We start from the raw sequence: 23147 nt of genomic DNA, 5'->3' as shown, positions 1-23147 counted from the left end.
GGGCCCAGAGTTTCTGTTCCATTCTTCCCTCCACCCCCAACATCACAGCTGCTCCATTTGCAGATGTGCCCCCAAAGTACATCTTTACATTCCCAAATTTGATTCTTGATTCTTTCTATAGTTATTTATTCATGAAGTCGATTATTCATTCATTCATTCATTCATTCAACAAATAGTATGTGTCAGACAGTGGTAAACGAGAGATCCTTTAGTTCACAAGCTATGTTATTTGCCTAAAAACCATCATCCTTTCCAGCATTTTTTCTGTGCCCTTTCTACTTTATCTGAATTCCTTTTCAAACAAGTATTTGTTATTTATATAAGGAAAAGAAAGCAATCAATGCATTTCCACTTAGAAGGGGAAAAAGAACCTATTGCAGTATCTTACAGAGTTAAGTAAACATTTTTATCACCAAAGACTTTGGTATAGGGTATTTATACTATACCCTACATCCAGATCTTTCTTGGATTTAAAAATAGGTACAGACTCTGACTCTGGGAGCAATTCCTTGCTAAGAGCTGCTTCCTTTATTCTGGGTCATGTGTAAGCTATTTTAATAGGAGGCAATGGAGACGATTGAGCGTCAGCTTAAGAAGTTGGAAGCCCATGTGGTATAATTTGCTCATCAGTGACATGGCCTGTGACCTTGGGCAAGTTGCTTTATTGCTTGATGCGTCTGTTTCTTCACCGTCAAGATGGTCAGTAGTAATGCCGCATCTTCCTTTAGGGTACACTTCATACAGATGCTGTCAGGTTTTATCGTGTCAAATCCCTTAAACCTCTCCAAATAAATATAACATTGTACTGTCCTATTTTCTAGAATGTCCTGCCCTATAGATAGACCTAAATTGTCACAGACAGATTGCCTTTTATTCTATGAAAAGGTTAATTGGCTGGGTGAATTCCATTAATATTTTTAAGAGAAGGGGTCATCTCTTATGTAAATGTTGCCCAACTTTCTCATGTAAAGATCTACCCGAAGTCAGATCTACCCTCAGATATGAGCATGAATTGTAGCTAATACAAGTTTTGCGTTCACGTTAGTTAAAAGTTGAAAATGTCCGAGAGAAACCAGACACTGGACGAAGGTGGCAGCACAGATTGATTGGAGTGCTGCAGTAGGGGAGTGAGACTCACAGGATGAGCTGAGCTCACCTCCAAATAAGACAGAAGGGACTGAGGTTCTTAAAGTGAGAACAGAGAATCAACGAAAAGGGGCTACAGAGAATTGAAAATAGGGGTTTCTGGAGAAATGGACAATTCCAAGGGGGCAAGTGGAGAATTACTGAAAGGTTGGTGGTGTGGGTTAGTACCTTCTGTGTTTTGGCAGCTCTGGGTTTTCTTGAGGAAAGACCCAATAGGGGTCTGGGGGACGTGGCCTAGGGCATGGAAGTTAGGCTACAGTTTGAACAAGCCCCTTAGCAAAGTGTTCAGGCAAGTCGTCTGTGCTGCATGGGAGTTCAGAGTTCATGTCGCCTTAGGGAGAAACAACTAAGGTAATGATTGCTGTTACCATGTCACAACGGCAACTATTTGGGTTTAACTGGATTAGACATACGTGTTCAATCCGATTTTCCTTTTACAAGAAAGAAAATTAAAAAGGAAAAAAAAGAATTTTTAAGAAAAATCACGGAGTATAATGACTTTTTTTTCCAGGCACCATATCTGGAAATCAAGAAGCAGATGGATAAACAAGACCCTCTTGCTCATCCCTTACTGCAATGGTATAAATTTAGTCTTCCTCTTAATGAAAACAGCATCATTTTCTACTGCCTGCCTTGGGGGGTGAGCTGGCGAGCCTATTTTAGAAGACCTGCAGTGCTACAGTTCTATAAGCCTATAAGGCCTGGTGATTTTACAGCCCAAGAGTCCTTAATGACTCTCGCTTTAATTAAAACTTGTACATCACACGGGGAAGAAGATGCTGTCATATGCATTGCACGGATAGACCGTGCGGTTGACAGCAGTTTGTTGTCAATACTTTTTAAAAACTTTGGCTGGATTACATGGTGAAGCTGTTTTGGTTCATTTACCTTTTTCATTAATGAAGACCAAGTGATAAAACTAACTGAGTTTTTGAAAATCTTTCTACAGTGTATGTTTTATATCATTTACTCCCTGAACAAAGACAGTGTAAGTTTGGTAAAGTCCGTTTGATGACCGCAGACGTTGCACTGTTTCAGGGCAAGCCTGGTGAGGCCATAGCATTGGTCCACCAGGGGTCCTAGATCCCAGGAGGACGGTTAGACTAAGAATAGTTGAGAGGTGGGTTGAGAACTCACCTTGGTTCAACACTTACTTCAAATAATTTGCCCTCTGGTTTCTCATCTACAAAAAGAAAACAGTAGTATCTACTCACCATACCTAAAAGGGTTTTATATACTTCTCTTTAAAATCACTGACAGCTAACTCAGTGACTCTGGAATTTACCATGATTGTCACGTAGTAATACAAATGTAAAGATTATAAGAGTTTGGTCTGAATACGTATGTATTCCATGCTACAACCAGGAAGTTGTTGTTTTTTTTTTTTAATACGTGAAGATGGGCCAAGGGGGAAAGAATCTGGCTACCTCATGATTCTAATTACTAAACTTTGACTTAGGCAGAACTTTACAAAACAGATATAATTTAGCCTAATTAGACCATGACAAAAATTAGGTTTCAGAAGTCTTTCTGTATATCTTTTATAATTTATTATTAAAATTCTGACGAATTGAATGAAATAGCACATAGTTTTTATTGTAGCTTTTTAAATTCTCACATTAGGTCATATTCAAAAGTAAAGGTAAAATTCTCAAATATCTTATCTCTTTTGTTCTCTGCAGTCAAGCCTGATTGTTCACTTTTGATTATTTGTGATCATTTCCTTCAGCTTGTTAGTCATTCTCCTTTCGAAGAGAAGAAAATTTACCAACATGTTTTACAACTTTCCTTAATTATTATTTTCTGTACTAAAAGGCATAAAACAATTCTTTCAGATACCTGAATTTTTTATTTTCTCAACATCATTGTCTACATATGGTAAATAACAGTCTGTATATAACTATTATGTGTGTATATATATATGCACAAGGATCCTCAAATAGTTACATAAAAAGATATTTATAAAAATCCATTCTTAGTGTAGGAGGTTGGAAAGGAAGCAGATGTATGAATCAATTTCTAATCTTTGTATTTGGATTATCATTATTTGAAAGTATGTTCATGAATGTTCATTTTCCTGCTATCTGAGGTTGTGGTTATTAAAGAGTGTATCTCTTAGGTTTTAAAGACCTACTTCTGTGTTTTCTCAGATTAAAATACTATCTTTTTATTGCATAAGCTCTTTAAATTCTTTCAGGAAGCAAAGCAAAATGATGTAATTAAATAAAATTATTACTCAGTTGATGTCACAGCAGAAATAAGTTTGAATCACTTGCCAACTGAGGAAAAAACTTTAAATATATTTGGCATACGTTTGTGACTGATGGATTATTTTAATTAATTTCAGGGTTATTTCAAGTAATAGGTCACATATTGTGAAACTGCCAGTTAACAGGGTAAGTTGTTTTTTCACACCTACATACAGAAATGGGAGGAGTACTTATTACTCGGGAGAATGGACCCCTGTGATTTTTTAGGCAGCCTTTCCAGGAAATTGAAGTAAACTCAGGATGCGCCTAATTCTTACTCGGTTTGAAATTACCATGTGCCCTAGCCCCAAGTTTTCTCAGGAAATCAAATTCAATTTCAGGCTGCTGCCTTGAACTTTTAAAGTAAACGAGTCAATATGAAATCATTTAGTTATTCCACAAGTGATAGAAAGAACACTATCTTGAGACTGACCAGAAAAAGGTAATGTGCTTTTTATCATCGGTTTGGTGTTGGCACAGCTTCACTTTTCTATATCGGAGAAGATATTGCTTCCAGATAGCTTACTTTATCAGCCTAATACGCTTACAAAATAAAGAAAGAGCTAATGGACTCTGATTTCAGGTCTTACCTTCACCTAGGAGCAGTATCTGAAATCTCAGCTCTCCTGCCTATGACTCTCTAAACTCTGAGATTCCTGTATGTTGGATACCTATAAAAGTACATATATTCTTAAGTGAAAGGGCAGCAATTAGAAAACATAGTCAAGCAACTAATCCAAAAGACTCTGTTTTCACTTTTTTCCCGTGAACAAAGGAGGAAACTCTAATTTGAATGTAGGCAATTTCCAGTTTTTATAAATATATGCAAATAAAGCATGATGATGATAATTTTTGTAGTTTTAAAATCTTGAACTAACTTTTCTGCTTAACAAACTCTCAGATATTTCCCCAGCTGAATAGTTAGTGGATACTTAGGGAATTCAATAATAAAAGTCTCAAAAAGAAATGTAATTAGGAAGGCAGATCTGCTTGAATGTGATTACATAGCGTATTCCAAAGCTAAATATAAATGACTTTGGATTGTCTGTCTCCTATTCCTTTTCCATTAGCCTAAAGAATTACCCTTCATATCAGCAATTCCATGTGATTTATCATTTATGCAGAAGTTTTTTTTAAATGAATGATCCTGTTAATGTGAATTATTATGGTTTGAAACTAGATAATTCCTAAACCAGTAAAATTTGAAATTATCATTAGCCTGATTATAAGTTAAATTTGACATATTTTCCTGTGTCGTTATTTTAAATGGCAGCAACTGAAGTTTATGCACACTCCACATCAGTTTCTTCTTCTCAGCAGTCCACCAGCCAAAGAATCCAATTTTAGAGCTGCTAAAAAACTCTTTGGAAGCACCTTTGCATTTCAGTGAGTATGGCTTGCTGTTGAGGGGGGTCCCCATTACTGTGTCCCACACTCAGTGTTTCAGAAATGTATGAGGAAGAAGACATCCTTTTAGTAGTTTGTTGGCACTGGCTAGTCCACTGTATGACACTTCACTGGGAAAGAGAACTCTGAGAAGGCACCATGACTTGTTATATTGTGACCACATTAAAAGATCTTTGATTTTTTTTTTAACTCATTTACAAAACAGAAACAGACTCACAGACATAGAAAACAAAGTCATGTTACCAAAGGAGAAAGGAGAGGGAGGGATAATTAGGAGTTTGGGATTAGCAGATACAAACTACCGTATATAAAATAAATAAACAACAAGATTCTACTGTATAACACAGGGAACTATATTCTATACCTTGTAATAACCTATAATAGAAAAGAATCTGAGAAAGAATATATATGTGTGTGTGTGTGTGTGTGTGTGTGTATGTATGTGTGTGTATATATATATATATAACTGAATCGCTTTGCTATACACCAGAAACTAACACAGCATTGTAAATCAACTATTCTTCAATTTAAAAAAATTTTTTTAAAAGGTCTTTTTTTTTTTTTTTTTGCTTTTTCCTTCCCCTCCTCTGTGTTTTAGTGGCTCACACATTGAAAACTGGCACTCCATCCTGAGAAATGGTCTGGTTGTTGCTTCTAATACACGACTGCAGGTAAATTTTCTGAATGCTTTAACGAGACCTCATTATTCTTCAGTGTTGGAGTTCGGTAAGCAGTCCTGTTGTTATGTTTTTACTTGCAAAAAGGGAAGCATGTGGGCTTTAAAAAATTAGGCAGAAGTAATTTTCACAAAATAAGTGAAGCAGAATTGATCTGTGCAAAATATAAAGATGAAAAGAAAAAGAAAATTGAGTTTTCCTATGAGAAAATAGTAAAATCACTATTTGACCTTAAGTAGAAAAAAATTATCAATCAAAAAGTAAAACCATACACAAATTCTCTGCTAATCTAACACTTGAGCACTGCCTCAGTGTGAATACTTGAACAGAAGAAAAGGTAGGACTAAGAAGAAGCAAAGTGGAGATTGGACACCAAAGAGCCTTCAGCCAGCTGTTTTTCAGCCCCCAGAACGGCACTTGGGCAGGATGTCATGGGTGTGGTCCTTGTCTTTATTTACGCCTTTCATCTCCAGCATCCCACCTCCTCCTCATGCAGCTGATTTTCATCTGCTGATGGAAGGAAGTCAGGAAATGAGATCTTCAACCCAGTCACCTGTGCAAGATCCCACACGCTAATGACAATTGGGGTGATACGATTAAATATAAATGCCCATAAATACACATTTGTTGGATTAATATTCAGTTCATACTGAATAAGGCGCAGGGGCCCTGGAACATGAAGATAATAAGAATTTTAATTGTTCTGAGTAGTTTCAATTAATGAAACTCTCTGTAACTTGAAAAATCTAGAGGAGGGTAAGAATGGGGTGACAGTGCTGTATCATGAAATCTGGAAAGGATACTTTGTTGATATCCTAGCAGGTGAGAGTCCTGATCAGCATTCTGTTGCATGTGTTTCTACCTGTTTTGTTTCCAGTATTTTAGAGTCATTAACGTAAAAGCCTACTGCAGTACTATATATTAAGTGACTGTCATCAGTAGGAAGGAAAACTTGTATCAAGGACTTTTTCTCTGGCTGTCATTTTCCATATATCAGTGCACTCTCAATTTCAAGGAAGGATATTAGTACTCTTTTCAAATTAAACCATGGAATAAGGACATTATCATTTCTAAGAGCTAATGAGACTGATGGCCTTCTTTTGTGGAATTATAAACATTTGAAACCATCGACTGACCGCTTCCTCTCCCACCTCTTTGCATCTTAGCTCCACGGTGCGATGTATGGAAGTGGGATCTATCTTAGTCCAATGTCAAGCATATCATTTGGTTACTCAGGTAAGCTTGTGTTTCACTTCTAACCTCAGATGTAACAGTTTGTTGTTGTGTATTCCAGACACAGCCTTTTATCAAGTGAATGAAGCTTATTTGATACATCTGTGTTAAGTTCATTTGATAAATGTCAGAAGTGAAAACAAAGATTACATGTCAAGATGAATTTATAATACTTTCCCTCATATGTAAGATGGAATATATGTTTTGTCAGTTTCAAAATTAATTTTTGTTTCAGTAGTTTCTACATTTATTCCGTCCGCAGTAAATGTTGATAGTATAGCATGTGCAAAGCATTATGTAGAGCAATGAAAACTATACATACAAATTAATCTTCTCTCATTGGGTGTTAGTCTGTATCATGCTGACTTCTTGTCTTTGAATGATTATATATTCCATAAAGAAGTTTTAAGCAATATGGAAAATTTAGGATTAGAAAAACAGCCTCAAAACTGTCCTACTTACTGAACTTCTTGTTAATATTTTGGTGACATTGTTTGAAAAAATATTTTGGAGTAAGTCAAAAGCATGTACTGAGGAGGGATAAAAAATATTTAAAGAATGATGACCAAATTGTTAGCATTTGTAATCCTTAGGTAGTACAATTTTGGGTGTTTTTTTTCTTTAAATATGTTTGGAATATCGCAATGATCAGTGTAATTTTTTTCAGAATAGTAACTTACTCTGTTTAAATATAAAGTTATTATGCCCATTGTAAGGAGGTTGAAACTACACAGAATTATATAAAATAACAAAAGAAAAATTTTCCTACAACCTCAGTGTTTAGTGTATTTCCCTTCAGATTTTTAAATGCTTTTATATTCACGTACCTGAATATGTAGTTGGTTTTACTTATATTCTTGTGTGTGTGGTGATATGAGCCCACTAGACAACTTCAGCAGATGTCGTTCACATGGTGCCTGGCTGGTGAGTCTTAAGATCCTTATATTCTAGAAGAAGGTACTTAGGTCTGATAACTAAGGGAACAGTAACCAGACTTACCTGACTTAATTACTCTGCCCAAGTTCATGCTCTTTCAGCCACAGCAAGTGGCTTCCCAGTGTTCCATGCCAGTCTTCCCCAGAGCACGTGTCCTAAGAGCACTAGGTGGACCTCGTATGCCTGTTCTGAGCCACCCTCGGGTATCGCGTGGTGCCGCTTCCCACGATCAGTATTGGTCAAAGCAGTCACAAGCCCTCCACATTCAAGGGCTGGGCAATTAGACTCCATCTCCTGATGTAAAAGTGGCAGAGTCACATTGTAGAAAAGCTTACATGTTGAGAAATATTGTTGCAGTGACCTTTAAAAATACAATATGCCAAGATAACACTAAGAAAATAAATACCAGAAGAGTAAGATAGTATAGGAAAAAAACATAGTTCAATGGAGAAGACGATTAAAATCAGACTCTAAATCTTATTAAAATAGAATACAATAAAAAACCAGTATAAAACCAGTTTGAATAAGTAAATACAACCTCAGCAGAGATACGGAAAACACAGCAAGTCTTCAAGTATGTGATTTTCTTCTTGTACTGGTTGGTGTACAGACTCTTTAGATGGGTCCATGGAAGGGATTGTGGGGGTGACAGAAGAGTGTAAAATTTGTCTGTGTGAATGTTCATTTGTCTAGGAAGAGAGTCTATAGCTTTCTTCCGATTTTTTAAGTGTCCTTGATCTGGGAAAAAAATGTAAGAACCCCTGCAGTAAGATGAAGTAGTATTATACTTGGTGTTGAAGGCTGCAAGTTTAGGAGATAGAGAGCAAAACATACAGCCTCCCTGCAGACAGCAGCAGAACTGTGATTCTGAAACCCTAGGTCTTCCCCAACTTGCCCCCACCCACATCTGCACCTTTCAGGGAATGACTGACTTAGAGGACGGTTACATCCACAGCATTTGCAGTTTGGTCCGTCGGTTTTGCCCATTCCTATTAAACCTGTTATTGAAACAACAGGAAATAAGCACACTTTTCAACTTCAGGATAGTAAATGAACGTTAAAAATAAAATATAGCTACATATCTACCTAATCTAAAACAGATATGAATTTTAGTTCTATTTTGTGTATAGTATTCTGCAGTAAAAATCATGGCATTAACAGAGTATCATAGCCAAAGGGACTTACATAGTTTTCCATCCTTGGAGGAATAGTAAATTCTACAGGAATTGCATATACATCAACGATTCATGAAGTTAAGCTGCAGTATAAATATATTTTTCTGACATTGTTCATATTTCCCAACCCTTATTCTCTTCACTCACGAGACGGTAAGAAAGAAAATTAGGTCCTGAAAATAGGGTCTCTCAAAAGTTGCGAGAATTTTCTAAGTATTATCAGTTTTATGTAAGAGAATGTCCTATCTTTTTTATCTTTTAACAGTTTTTATTGAGTTATAGTCATTTTACAATGCTGTGTCAGATTCCAATGTAGAGCACAATTTTTCAGTTATACATGAACATACATATATTTACTGTCACATTTTTTTTCGCTGTGAGCTACCGCAAGATCTTGTATATATTTCCCTGTGCTATACAGTATAATCTTGTTTATCTATTCTGCATATGCCTGTCAGTATCTACAAATTTTGAGCTCCCAGTCTGTCCCTTCCCACCCCCCGCCCCCTTGGCAACCACAGGTTTGTATTCTATGTCTATGAGTCTATTTCTGTTTTGTATTTATGTTCTTTTTTTTTTTTTAAGATTCCACATATGAGCAATCTCATATGGTTTTTTTCTTTCTCTTTTTGACTTAACTTCACTTAGAATGACAGAGAATGTCTTACCTTTTCAATGCAAAGAACAACAAACTTAATTTTCTCCTTTGTAGCTGGACCAGGACTTCCAGAACCCACTGACTTCCCACTACCCGCTCCTCCGTCCCTGGGCTGGGAGCACAGTGGCTGCTCCTTCAGGAGCCCCTTGTGACTGTGGCCTGAGGCTGCCAAGCCTTTGCCCAAAGTGGAACTTTGCAGTGTAGATGGATTATATTTTAAGCTGCATCGTACAGTTTTGTTCCTAAATTACTCTTTGCTGGTGTTTTTAGGGATGAACAAGAAGCAGAAGGTGTCAGCCAAGGATGAGCCGGCTTCGAGCAGTAAAAGCAGCAACACATCCCAGGTGTCGTAGCGACTCGAGTGACTGCCTCTGATGAGTGAACTCTAGCTCCCTTAGCCAGCAGGATTTCAATAAATACTCAGGCTTTTTAAGTCTGCAGAATTATTTTAAGTGGTCATTACTCACACAGGAATGAAACTCACCCTAAAATGTAATAACCCAAATGCCTTTATTCAGTAAATACTCAAGTATTTCTTGAGCTCGTACTGTAATGCTAGACATCTCCTAGGCATTGGGCTACAGTGGTCATCAAAAACAGACAAATCCTCTTGGAGCCGACATTCTACTCAGTGGATATAAATACATTAAATATATATTTAGATAGAATGCTGGGTGCTAGTAAATCTTATGGGGAAGAATCAGGGAAAAGGGATATTGAATGCTGTGGAATGGGACATAGAACTAGAAGGAGTGTTAAATGGGGTGCTCAGAAAAGCATGCTCTGAGAAGGTTCTGTCTGAGTAAAGACCTGTCAGTACTGAGTGCCCAAGCCATATGGCTCTCGGGGAGAAAGATCATTCCAGGCATAGAGAAGAGCAGTCACAAATCCCTTGCTGTTTCAGAGAAAACAAGCATTCTGGACAAATTCCATTTGATAAATAATGTGACTTTATTTTTTTTTTAAAACCAGTATAGTTAATCGAATATTCAAAAACAAAACCTCCAGATTTTCTACATGAGATGTTTCTGAAACTTCTGTGCCTTAACGATACTATAAAAATGGGTTGGTTTTGAATAGTTAGATGATGTGGAATAATTGATTTTAATGTTTGAAAAGATCATGCAGCTTTAATTTTGTTTCCCTTGAAATAAAGATGCTAGGCTTCCAGTGAAAATAAATTTGAGTTCTAATTCTGTGTGGTGAGGCTGTTGAGCCTTAATTTAGCATTTTTTAATTCACTTTTCTTGAGAGTGATTTAATTATAATTATGTACAGAATTAAGTGATATAAAAAATACAGCTTGGCATTAAGAGAGAATTCAGGGATATTGCTGCTAGTCTAGATAGGCCTTTTTTAAAACTCTGGAGCTATCTTAGTGACTATTATTTTTTAATGATGATCATTTTTTTCACTTGAGTGACTGTCCCATTTTTACTCTAATGTTTAAATTCTTTTGGAATTTAGTCACAGAAAAAAGGACAGCAATCCCAATTCCTGCAAAGCCGTAACTTAAAATGCATAGCCTTATGTGAAGGTAAGTTGAAAGTTTTATAAACCATGTAGCACTAATTCTCTATCTTATCTGTATTTAAGAATTTCAGTATATTTACAGAATTTTCATGATGGACTAGTGCAAGCCTTAGTCCTTTTGACCATCTCTAAGGGCGCAAACGGAAAGTGGATGCAGCAGAGATCATAAAGGTTAAAACCAAAGAGCAGAATTGGCAGGAATTCAAACAGTGCTATATCTTATTCTTGGCAGATATTTCAGAATGGTACTTATCTCTTTCTCATCAAGGATTGCTTATCTCTTTTGTCAGTATGCCCCCTTCTCCTTTGCATTGGTTTCTGGACATACAATACCATGAAAAATCTGAGAGCTGAACCAGGTGCTGAGAAGATAACCCAATAGGTCTTTCTTGTTCCTACACTTAAATTATTCTTCTATTCTGAACGTAGGACAGAAAATTGATCCGCGATTTGCAAGATCAGATGCTTTCCTTTGTTCTTGCTTTAAAATTTGACTATGGCTAAAAATTTATGTTTTCTTTTTGTGTTTGGAGTTTCGGTAGCCACTGTTAACTGTCTTTTAAGTTTTCAAAGTGATAGTTATAGAGGAACTAAGTTGCATTCTACATGGTTCCCAAGTCAGGACCTATTTGCTGTCATAACATGCAAGAGATTTCCTTCCTACTGTTATGCTAATCGCGTTCCAAACGTAAAACTGTTGCTTGGCATTTCACTAGTTTTATTTAAATTTCTTGATAGTTTATAGTAAGGTTAAACATTTTTCTTATGTTAAATTATGCATGTATTTTTGCTTTTAGATTTTTAAGAGAAGTAACTTCAAATAAAATAGTTCTGTAATCTTATCTTCCACTTACAGTGATCACCTCACCTGACCTGCACAAACATGGAGAGATATGGGTCGTCCCAAATACTGATCATGTCTGCACCCGATTCTTTTTTGTGTAAGTATAAAGGCTTAAATTTGTACAGTACTGTCTCCTCCATAAATGAGGTGGTAGTCACTACACTATTATTTGGTCCCCTTAGCTGCTGATATATTAACAGACGGGTATTTTCTCATCAACTGAACACTTTTGTTTTATTTTAAGAAGCTCTGAAAAACAGCAATGTTTAATTGCTTTTAACTTAGAAGAACTGAAGAAAAACATGGTGTCTTTAACCACTGTCTGTGTGTATGTATGTACACATGTGCATATAAGTGTATATATACATACATACAGGTCTTACATGTATCTAGCTAGATATATACACATAAATATACACATATTCTTTGTATATTTAAAAAATATTAGAACTGAGAATGAGGACAACAATAATGAGAAAGTTTTAGTCCTATGAGAAGTTGATCTGCATTCCATATAATGTAGGCTAGCAATGCAGGGCATGTTAACGTGGATTTTTTGACACTGCTCTAGCATAAGAGCTGCATTAAAATACAATAACATTATTTTTCATCCTTAAATAAATCAGTGCAGTAGACCTGTGTGATTTTTCACCCCTCCTTGCCTAACTCTCAGCCTTTTCCCATACCTGTTTCTTCCTCATCCATGATTCTATCACAGAAAAGACCTCAGGAAAGAGTTGAATATATCTGTTTTGTACTTTTACGTCATTTTCTGAAAAGAAGCTGGAGAAATGCACTGGCTTGTTTTATAAGCCATGTCAAAATGACTATATCATGATTAGTTCAAAATATAGTGTAGCTGTAGCATGCTACACCTGCAGCATTTGATCTCTTAGCTTATGACAGACTGTTCACAATGAAAATTTTATGAACTGCTTGGTTTTCTTTTGGATGGTCTGAAAACTGACTTTCTTACAACACAGATTTATATGTTATGTATTTGTGTATCTTTTGTGTTTATGATACATACTAATACATAGAATATATAGTATGAGATGTATACATATCTATAGATTTCATTCTTAATGGTGAGGCAGCAACGGGTATAGTGGAAAGAGCCCCCCTGCTTTTGATCAGACAGTTTGTTTCCAGGCTGACCAGTTATTAGGTGACATTGGCCAAGCTGCACAACCTCTCTAAGCTTCATCAGTAGATCATATAGCATCATCCGCAGAGACAGTAGGACAGTATACTTGTGTCATTCAGAATCCCAACAGGAAGCCACTGGCCCATGAGGAACATAACTTCTGTCGTCCGCAGTTAGGTAACTTACAGAAGTGTGGTTGTAGGGAAATCATAGGTCTAGTGTAGTAACTTGGACCTGGTCGCACCAGAACTGATGCACATCCTCAGGTCCAGAAAAATAAGAACAGGAAGCAGCCAACAGAACCTGGCAGGAGAGCCGTTTCTAGTTCAGTGGCTTTGAAAGGAGTCATGGCCTTCAGTTCAGGGGCTAAGCAGCCCGAGGTGCCCTTGTGGGGCTGGAACCAAACAAAACTTTGACCTCCTGCCACTGCCCTGCTGGGATTCCCCATTGGCCAAACTCTACCAGCAGCTAGAGGGCAAGGGAGCATATTGACTGAGTCCATATGAGTCGGCCTCCTGGGGCAGAAGGCAAGGTAGAGGAGGGCGCGCTGGAGCTCCCGGGGCTCCTAGGAAAGCTGTCTTCACGCTGCTGCTTAAGGTTATGATTCGGAGTAAGTTAGCACAGTACAGGTCTCCACTGAAAGGCACTCACTGAATATTTTTTCTCTTCTTTCTTGACTCATCTTGACTTTTATCCACTGTTAGAAGATCAGCCTTCCAAAAACCACTTCCAACTACAGTTATTTCATTGAGTGACCTGGAGATTTTGACCAAAAAAATTACCCCAAATTCCTTTCCTTAGCCTGACGTTAATCAGTTAACCTACACTTTTAGCATCTTGCTAAAATTCAAATTTGTTGAGCTAAATAACAACTTTAGATATGGAAGTAGGCAGTAAACATTTCTAGTATTATTTCTTTGCAGATTTACATAAATTACATGCAAACTGAATCAGTAGCGATATATGTGTGGGTGTGGGTATGTGTGTGTCGACTGGAGAGAAGGATTTCTGTATTTCATAAGAAAAAAGTGAGGAAGGACCATCTGAAGAAAAGAGAAGAAAACACTTTCAGTACATTCAGATGCTCTCCAAACAATGCAAAGGAAAAAAATTCTGTTAAGAGAATGATTTTCTTTTTTTTTATAAACACAAATGAGACTTCATCATTTTTGTCTACTCTGTCAGGAGAGAAGGAACTAATTAAGGACAATTGATAAGATTCAAAATACATCAAAAGGAGAATCCATTCACTAATTAATGTATATTCTAATTACAACTATCAGTTTCTTTCTTTATTTAGATATAATCACAGAGTTCTTGCCTCCCTAGTGGGGGTGACATCTAGGAAAAGAATAAGTTGATGAGAAAGAAGTGAGTTATCACAAATATACCATCATCAGATAGAAGCTCAACTTCTGTTCTCGTTCTATTTATTTATTCATTTTTATGCAATATGTGATCTCTAATGTTACACATGCTTTGCCTCAAGACTAGGATATAAATTAGTGAGGGCTCTTTTCTTATCTGTTACTAAGTGAAAATATTAAGAATTATAATAATTCTGTGCAAATCTGATTTCCATAATGAAGGAGATAATAAATAGTCATTTAATATCCTAATTACATTCTTTCCAATAAGTAAATAATAACAGGGAACAAGAGAAAAATGAGAGGAATTTTAGGGAACAGAGTATCAGAAAAAAATTAAAACTTAAATTTAAAGGAAGATGTTTGTTAGAAGAAAAAAGAAAAGAAGTTTGAAAAATTTTTGTTGGAAAATTCTAAAAATCAAACATAAGTGCTTTAGGCAAAATGTCATAATTCAGATGTTAAGAACAGATCCCAGCCAAGTTTGAGTATCTAGGAATTATTGCTAAAGCTTGATTTCATTGCTGACCTCGAGATACATCTGTACAAAGACATTAAGGTTAGTATGTAGAAATAAGGCAGATGTTTTAAAAGGGCCAGAAGGTGGGCTTAACCAGGGGATGTGAAAACCAAACTGACAGATTGTGCTCTAGTCACGTACAACAGAAATGTTAGTTTCACAGTGCATGAGATTTTAAAGCTAGAGAGGAAAACTTGCCATGGGTTTTTTCCATAATTAGGACTAAATAATAAAATCCAAGAGAAGGTAAGAGATGATTTGGCTGTTAACAAACAGGTGTCATCTAGTGCCATGGGTACCCCATGCTGCACTGCCCCCCACTGCTGCCATAGAAATGGGGATATGTCTTCTCCCTCCACTGTTTTGGACCAAGGAAAGGTTAAGAACTACCAGGTTTTCGTATCCCACCTATTTGATGTTACCACCTACATGTTTAACACTTTAGTGGTTCTTTTGTTTAGAGCAGGCAGATCCACAAATCAATCATTTCCGTATTTTCTCTGTTACATAGATTTAAGGTGTATGCACCCCCTCCTATTTCTCAAAATATTTCAAGAAGTTCAGAAATTTGAGAGCAGGAAGGACCAAAGGAAACAGACCATCTGTAGAAGAGAGACACGAGGTATTTTCAGGTTCTTGAGTCAAGCAGATCTCAGTGCTAAATAAACTTCAGGAATTCCTATCCAAAGCCTATTTTATCTTTGCAGGTAAAGCTCAAATAACACCTATTCTGCAAAGCTCCTAATCAAAATTAATCTCTTCCTACAGCTCAGTGAAGAACTTCCATTTAAAATTCAGTTCATTCATTGTATCCAACTCTTGCACAAGGCTGTGAACTTAAGGGCGGACCCTTACGCTTGTTTTTTACTGTCCTTTGTGCCCTGCATCACCTCATCGGTACCCGAGGCACAGTTTCTTGTCAGTAAATTTTTAATGAAGAATCAAAAAATGGCAAAAAGGAAAATATTTTGGAATATGTGTGTTTTTTTTTAATTTATAGAAGAAATGTGTGTTTTTTATTTCAGTTTGAAATATATCTAAAGAGGTAGCTACAAGAAAAATGTATAAAATAAGGACTGTATAATGGCCATTATGTGAAATAAGAGATGTCTTGCATTGTGATTTTCCAAAAGATACACAGTGTTTGAATGAGAACACAGTGAGAAGACAGCTTATTTATGAGATTAGAAGACAGAACATTCAGTCATGGCTCAGTGACATAAGCTGTGTGACATCAGGCTGATATGATCAGGGAACTTTGCTTTATCCCCAGTCTGTAATAAATTCAGTTTCTCTGTCTCTAGCCCAGATCTCTTTCCAAGATTGAAACTGCCACATCATTCCCCTGCTTAAAACTCTTTAGTAGCTGCTTACTATTTATAAGATGAAGTCCAGGTTCCTTAACAAAGGGAACCAGCTGTCTCCTCGGTGCTCTGTTCTTCCTTCTGTACCACTGCATTGAAGGTCGAGGAGATCCAGTCCCCAGCTGCAATTTTTCTTTGCCCAGCATCCCTCACCCCGGGGAGTTACGCCTCACGACCTGAACTGTGTGCTGGGATTTCCACGCTTCATGCTTTTGTTCGTTCCTTCCTCCTTTAGGCTGGGGTTGTCTCTTTCATTCTCTTCCCTCATACTTGTTTATCTAACCCCTGCTCCTCTTTTAAATATTAGTATATGCCTTCCCTTCTTCCAGAAAATTCTTTTGGTGCCTTTTTGCTGCTCCTTTTTGTTGCTATATAATACCCTGGGCATGTTTTTATTATTGGGTTATTCTTTTTTTTTAATGTGTGGTCTTCTCCATTACTCTGTATACCTCTTGAGGTCGGGGACTATGTGGGTCACTTGTGTTTGCATAGAGGTCGACAGATATGTAGGAATGAATGAAATGTTCGTATTATAACTGCTTGCTGGATGTTTCTTCTCGAAAAGTCCACTAGTACCCAAAAATCATTATGCACAAAATGGAACCCATTATTGCTAAATCTGCTAACCAACTTCTCAGCTTCCTCAATATATGCAGTCATTTCACACTTCAAACCTGAACTGTGGTTTCCAGTTTGTTTTTCTGTGCTCACTGGAGTCATCAGCTCCAAGTACATCTTTTCACAGTCTTCTTCTATAAATACCTTTGTTTCTGTATCATTCTCTCCCCTAGAAGACACCAAAAGATTCCTCAGTATTCTCCATGCTTCTGATTTCTTCATTGCTCATAATCTGCTTTGTACAATGTCAGATTTTAAAAATATTACCATTATTACACTAGTACTACATTATTACCTGTTCAGTGCACAGAGACTGAAATCAAAAGTAAGCCAAAAAAGGAGGCTGGGTGTAGCTAAATGGTAGAGCCCATGCTTAGTTAGCTAAATCGTTTTTTTAGAAGTCCTGGATTGAATCCCCAGTACCTCCATTAAAACAAACAGACAATAAAGTAAACTTTTTTAAAAAGGTAAGCCGAGAGGGAAACAGTCATGACCCACGATATCTCCACTTAGAGTTAACTACACGTAATCTTTGGTGTGTAGCCTGCATTTCTGTGCATATAAAATTTTAAGATCATACTGTCTATACCAAATTAATTTTCAAAAAGCAGAGTTTTGATTATTCCTTGCTCGTAAAGGCTGGTAGTTACTGACAGATAAAAAGTTGGCATTCTGCAACATAGAGCCCATTTTACTTCAGTTACATGCACGAACCACTGATTGAATTAAATTATTATCCAGTCTGTTTCTTGAAAACAGCTTGGAGTTGTTTTCCCCACTACTGTGCCTTTGCGCAGAAGTCCAAATGCTTGACCTTTTCACCAGCTCAGCCTTTAGCCAATTTTTCAAGACTTAACTGTGTGATGGTCTTTTCCGTGGGGCCTTTCCCGACGTCCCGGTCAGACATGACATCTGTCTTGACTCTGAGTTTTGCTTGCCCTTTCTTTGTATCAGCCAGGCTGCCTTGTCTGTCCTACAGTTATTTGCATAACTCTATTACCTCCCCTAGTAAAATGCAAATTCTGTCTGTGTTTGGGGATCTTACGTCTTGTGCAGAAACACTTAATACATATTGAATGAAAGCAATGACAAAGGACCGAATGTTCTAACTTAATGAAGAGATTTATATAAAGTAGACACCACACTTACTGCATCAGATTTCTTACAAGAACGTGGGAGAAGTTCTGGGTGTCATTCAGTTCACAGTGAATTTCTCCTCTGTTGCTAATGAAAAACTGTGCTATCATTTCTGGGTTCCAGATGTAGGGAGTCGGAAAACAGATTTATGTGTACCAATCTTAAAGCTGTCATAAAGCTGCTATCATCAGCTGCTATAATCAAAATAAAGGTTGTCAGTAGATTCAAATTTTTGTCCATGAAATGTCCTAATATACCTACCCAAGAGAGATCCAGATAGACAGCTAAATTCCATCTATTGCCTTATTTTCTCTCTCACAGCTTTTTAAGTAAATTGATTTATTTTTCATTAAAATTTTAGTAATCTTTTCTGTATCCCTGGGAACAGAAGTAATTTTTGTATTGGATAGTTTCATTTTTCCTTCATTTTTCTAGTCAGATGTATCATTTCCCTACTGATATCATTCTTGCTCTATTTCTTTTCTTTGTTTTTTAATTTTATTGCTTTCTAGTCTGTATGCTATATTGTAATAAATGCCCTAATGCCACTAGTCATTCATGTATCCAAGCCCTGCCCACTGACCAAAGCAAATGGAAGTTGGTTTTTCCTTTATTATCATACAGTCTTCATAGTTGAAGCCAGCTGAATGCCTCTGGCCGATTTTAGCCTTCAGCCCACAGCTGTCGTTCTTCCTGGTGGGCCTCACGGACAATGGAAAAAGAAGCATTTTTCTTAATACTTTCAATCTCAGTCTCTCACTCTTGCGCTCTGTTCTCTCTTCTCCATTAGCTTTGAATGCTTTTTAAGTGTTGGTGAGTGTGTAATATTTGGCGATAGCAAACCCTACCATTTGACCGGGAAAGAGAGTGAGGGGGCAGTGATGGGACGTGACTGGAGAGGATGTTTAGGTTTGGGTTATGAAGAACCCAGCTATTCCACTCCAGGGACATTGGATTTTATTCTGCAAGTGAAAGGAAGGGCATTTGCATCACTCTAGCAGGGCAGAGAACAGTCTTATAGGAAGGATGGTGGGGATAAGTGAAGAGATAGATCAGTTATAATGTCATAGCAATAGTCTAGGTCAGCGTTTCTCACTACAAAAAATGCTTTTGATACAGTGACTTGGGAAAGGGCAAGGCTTACATCGTGTGGTACAGTTAGTACTCCCTGTCCTTCTCTCTTCCAATTTCACTGAAAAGTGCTAGCCTGGACAACCTAATTAATTTCAAAGCACGCTAACTGTACACCGCCTGCAACTTGAAAATCACTCGTTTAGATGAATGATAATGAAGACCTAAATGATGGTAAAGGCATCAGATGGAGAGAAGGCAAAAATGGGGAGAACTAGGAAAGTAGAAGCAAGATAATTTGATGATTTGCTGGATTTGGAAACATGCACTAGCCAAGAATGACTGAAGTTTTCTTGTTGGTAGAGAGAGTAGATGGTGGTACTTCAAACTGAGGTATTGATAGAGTAGAAAAGAGCAGTCTTGGGGTAAATTAAATGCAGTTTTGAATAGACCACTTTTGTGACTTCTGTAAGAAAACCACAGTTAGGGAAAGATGTAAGGACTGGAGATGCAGTTTTAGGAATCAGCATGTGGGTGACAGTTACAACAATGGGAGAGACTAGAGTGAGTCTGCATATCATGAGAAGAGAGCTCACCGAGAAGTGAATTGTGGATAAAACCAGGATTGAAATGGGAGGCCAGGGAAGAGGGTGCAATGAATGAGACTGAGAATTAAGAAGCAAAGGGCCAACTCCGGAGTGAAAAGATGACACAGCTTCAAGAAAAAGAGCCGTCCGCTGTGCCACTTGCCGCAGGCACAGAGGATACAGCCTCCTGAATTCATCAGCCGGAAGGCCACGGGCAGCCATTGTCAGTACTTTTCAGTAGAGCAGTAGGATCTGAAGAATGATTGCAGTGGGTTGAGGAAAAAATGAGAAGTTAAAATACATTACAGACAATTCTTAATCAAAGTCAACTTTAAATTGAAAGGAGTAGAGATGATAGTATGTAGGCTGTGTGTCTGTTAAGGCAAGAATATCTTATTCAACATTGTGTCCAAAGTACAGAGGGCGTAGGAAGTGTGTTGACTGTACCAGAAGTGCCATGGAGAGAACAAACATGTTAGGAAATTTAGGGTGGAGATCCATGGTGGACGGCATCTGAAATTGGGAAGCCACCAAGAACCAAAACTGTTCTAAGACCTGCCACTCTTCCCACTTCTCTCCAGGCACTCTGGTTCTTTTATTGTGTCTGCTCCATTCTCCTTTTGTCGGTCTGTTTTGTTTTCCATAAGCTACATCCTTGAGGAGTTAGCCCAGCTGACTTGGTAAAACACAGTTACCTCCTTTGGGCTGAGCCTTCAAGCCAGGTTGCTTCCACAGCCTTGGCTCAGGATTTTGGATGGCTTACCTTACCCTTGGTACAGTGACTAACCAGATTTTTACAGAAATCAAGCTAACATATTTTACTTGCTTAATAAAATATATCTTTATTTTGCCACAAAACATCTGATTAGATCTGCATAATTCTAAAGCATTTCACTTTACATGTCCTCTAGTTCTTAACATGGCACTTACTGTTTGGTCTCCTGAGAAAATATTTATAACTGGGCTTTGTATCACATATCCTATACTTTTTTTTTTCACAATAATGTTTCACCATTGGGTGCTTTATATATACACATTTGTGTGTATTTGTGTGTGTGTGTGTTTGGGTAAGAACTAACCAAGTAGACAACGTTGGGCCATTTCTTAGGAATTTAAACTTAATGCAGATGCAGTTATCACTAGTTTTTTAAGCAGTTGATTATGCAAGGACCTACGTTCTCATTGCTGTATGTCATCTGTTTTCATTTCCCTGTATTGTGCTATTTCAGGAGAATTTAAGTATGGTGAGGAAAAGACAGGGGTGCACACTAATCTTTGAGACACTGTGTTTGTACCCATTGTTATCTATTTTGAAGTAATTGTCACTTCTCTAAAGCTTCTGTCTTGAAGTCATTTTTATGAAGTAAAATTAATTCATCATCCATTCTACTCTGAATATTACCATGGAAGTTTAAAAATGCATTCTTGGGAAATTCTTATTGCCCAAGTAAGTTTATTTGAGGGAATGAATTATCATCTAAAATGTAATTATTTCTTTCTAAAGGACTTAGTAATTGCTGTCCTTTAATGTTATTTTTTCACTTCTATTGCTTAGCTAAACTTAGCAGACTTACATTCTTATATGAAGTACCGGCATAAATAAAACTATGTTATAGTCAGACTAAATAGAGCAACCAGTGATAAGAAAAAAATATGCAGCACTCATTACAACAGAATAATAATTAGAAGGCAGGCATGGCAAAGGAGCGATGGTAGAAAGTGCAGTGATTTTTCTAGAGTCTCACTGATCAGCAAATAAAGAAATGATTGAAGTTGGAGTAGAGTTAAGAAGTCCAGAACCCAAGGGACATAAACCTGAACTTATTATTTTCTTTCTCAGTGGGCTTCATGTAACAACTGCTGGGGGAAATGTTTGCAAGGCCAAGGACACTGGGGTGCTTCCTGCCTCTCAGGCAATGCTTTGTGTGGGGTTAAAAAAGTTAAAGTTAAAAATGAAGGGGCAAATCAGGGCATGATGTAGAGTAGAAGAAGCCGGTGCTTAGTAATGCTAGCACGTTATTAAATACAACTGGGAAATGACTGTCTTTGGATCTTGATTCCCTTGCACTATTTTTCAGATATCAGGTAGCATTTCTAAGCTGTTTTAAATGCTTTGGGGATGTTTTTGAATGTTTCATCTTTCTGAATGTTTTATGTTTCTATGTTTTGTGTTTTAGCTATGAGGATGGCCAAGTGGGAGACGCAAATATTAACACACAAGAAGGAGGCATTCACAAAGAGATCCTTCGAGTAATTGGTAATCAAACTGCTACTGGTTAAAGGACCACCATTTAAAATTAACGTGATTTGAAAGCCTTCCTCGGGTTCAAAGCTGGATTTTGAACTGAAGAAGATGATAAAAATAATTTATTGTTATTATAAACAAAATTAACCCTTTGAATACTGATTTTTTTCTTAGTATTTCTAAGTATCTCATTAAATACCTAAAATGGTACAAAATTTATCAATTGTAGGGTTATGGAATCTAGTAATAAAATTACAACAGCACTTAAACTGAAGTTTGGGTTGCTCACACAATAAACAGATTGAAAAAACAGTTTTGTGCTGATATTTTTATATTAAACTCTTTAATTGGAAATTTGGTATTATATACCTACATTTTAGGGCACCAAAATAGAATTGAGAACATTTTATATTGGCATCTAAATCTGTAAGATCCTTTGCAATAAGTATAATGTTTGCACATTCTCATGTGCTGTATAATTAGCAGTATGAACGTTCAAATGTTTTGGGGAGGGATGTTTCCTCTTCTGTTATTTTTCTTTATACAAAAACAACTAGGTTTTAGATGCAGTGCTTTGCCCAAAAGTATGTAATATACATATCTATAGATTCATGCATCAGAATGTGTGGTTATGCATATATGTGTGTACATACACATATATGTATTTTAACAACAGAGATGGCACAGCTCCACAACTCTTTTCTCATTCAATGAAAAGAAAATAATATTCAGTAAGCAGGAAATCTGGACGTAAACCAAGATATGAGCCAAATTCACCACCATTCATTCACTGAAAATATTTGCAAACAAGTGTTCTATTTGTTTAAATAATTTTCCCCTTTGGTTAAAATTCAGTTCGTTATAATGTTATGACTTGGGGATCATAGACACCCCTGGTGGACTAAATCTGTATTCGAATGATCATATGTTGAAGAGAAAGGCCTCAGAATTTAAACATACAGTATATATATATATTTTTTATTTCCTATAATGAACATTTTTTACATTTATGTATACCACACCAGCATTTTTATATTTTTTCATCTAATATTTATGCTTATTTTTTTCATATTGAGAAAGAAGACAAACTTTGAAGTTTCTTTTATATTAAAAGAACACAAATAAGTTTACAGAGAACAGTAACACCAGCTCTCTGCATTTTCCTTTCAAGAGTCATGTGCTCATCAAAACCATTCTGTTTCTTTAGGTCCTAAAGTTCTTAGTCATTGTAAG

At 36.8% G+C, this 23147-nt stretch overlaps 1 protein-coding gene across 2 annotated transcripts in view; it reads left to right on the top strand.

The window, feature by feature from the left end:
- PARP8 (poly(ADP-ribose) polymerase family member 8) overlaps positions 1-22226 on the top strand; it is a 157769-nt gene extending 135543 nt beyond the window's left edge. For both annotated transcript variants that reach the window (XM_072958711.1, XM_072958710.1), the window contains 9 exons: positions 1658-1725; positions 3494-3542; positions 4669-4781; positions 5401-5473; positions 6646-6715; positions 9752-9825; positions 10949-11018; positions 11871-11955; positions 21847-22226. In XM_072958711.1, the coding sequence (XP_072814812.1) occupies positions 1658-1725; positions 3494-3542; positions 4669-4781; positions 5401-5473; positions 6646-6715; positions 9752-9825; positions 10949-11018; positions 11871-11955; positions 21847-21949 (705 nt within the window). In that variant the 3' untranslated portion in view covers positions 21950-22226. The remainder of the gene's footprint in view (positions 1-1657; positions 1726-3493; positions 3543-4668; positions 4782-5400; positions 5474-6645; positions 6716-9751; positions 9826-10948; positions 11019-11870; positions 11956-21846) is intronic.
- The last annotated feature ends 921 nt before the right edge of the window (positions 22227-23147 follow it).

The sequence above is a fragment of the Vicugna pacos genome, chromosome 3 (genome assembly GCF_048564905.1).
Source record: "Vicugna pacos chromosome 3, VicPac4, whole genome shotgun sequence".
Lineage (NCBI taxonomy): Eukaryota > Metazoa > Chordata > Mammalia > Artiodactyla > Camelidae > Vicugna > Vicugna pacos.
The sequence above is the reverse complement of the archived record's forward strand: the minus strand, read 5'-3'. Positions and strand labels throughout refer to the sequence as shown.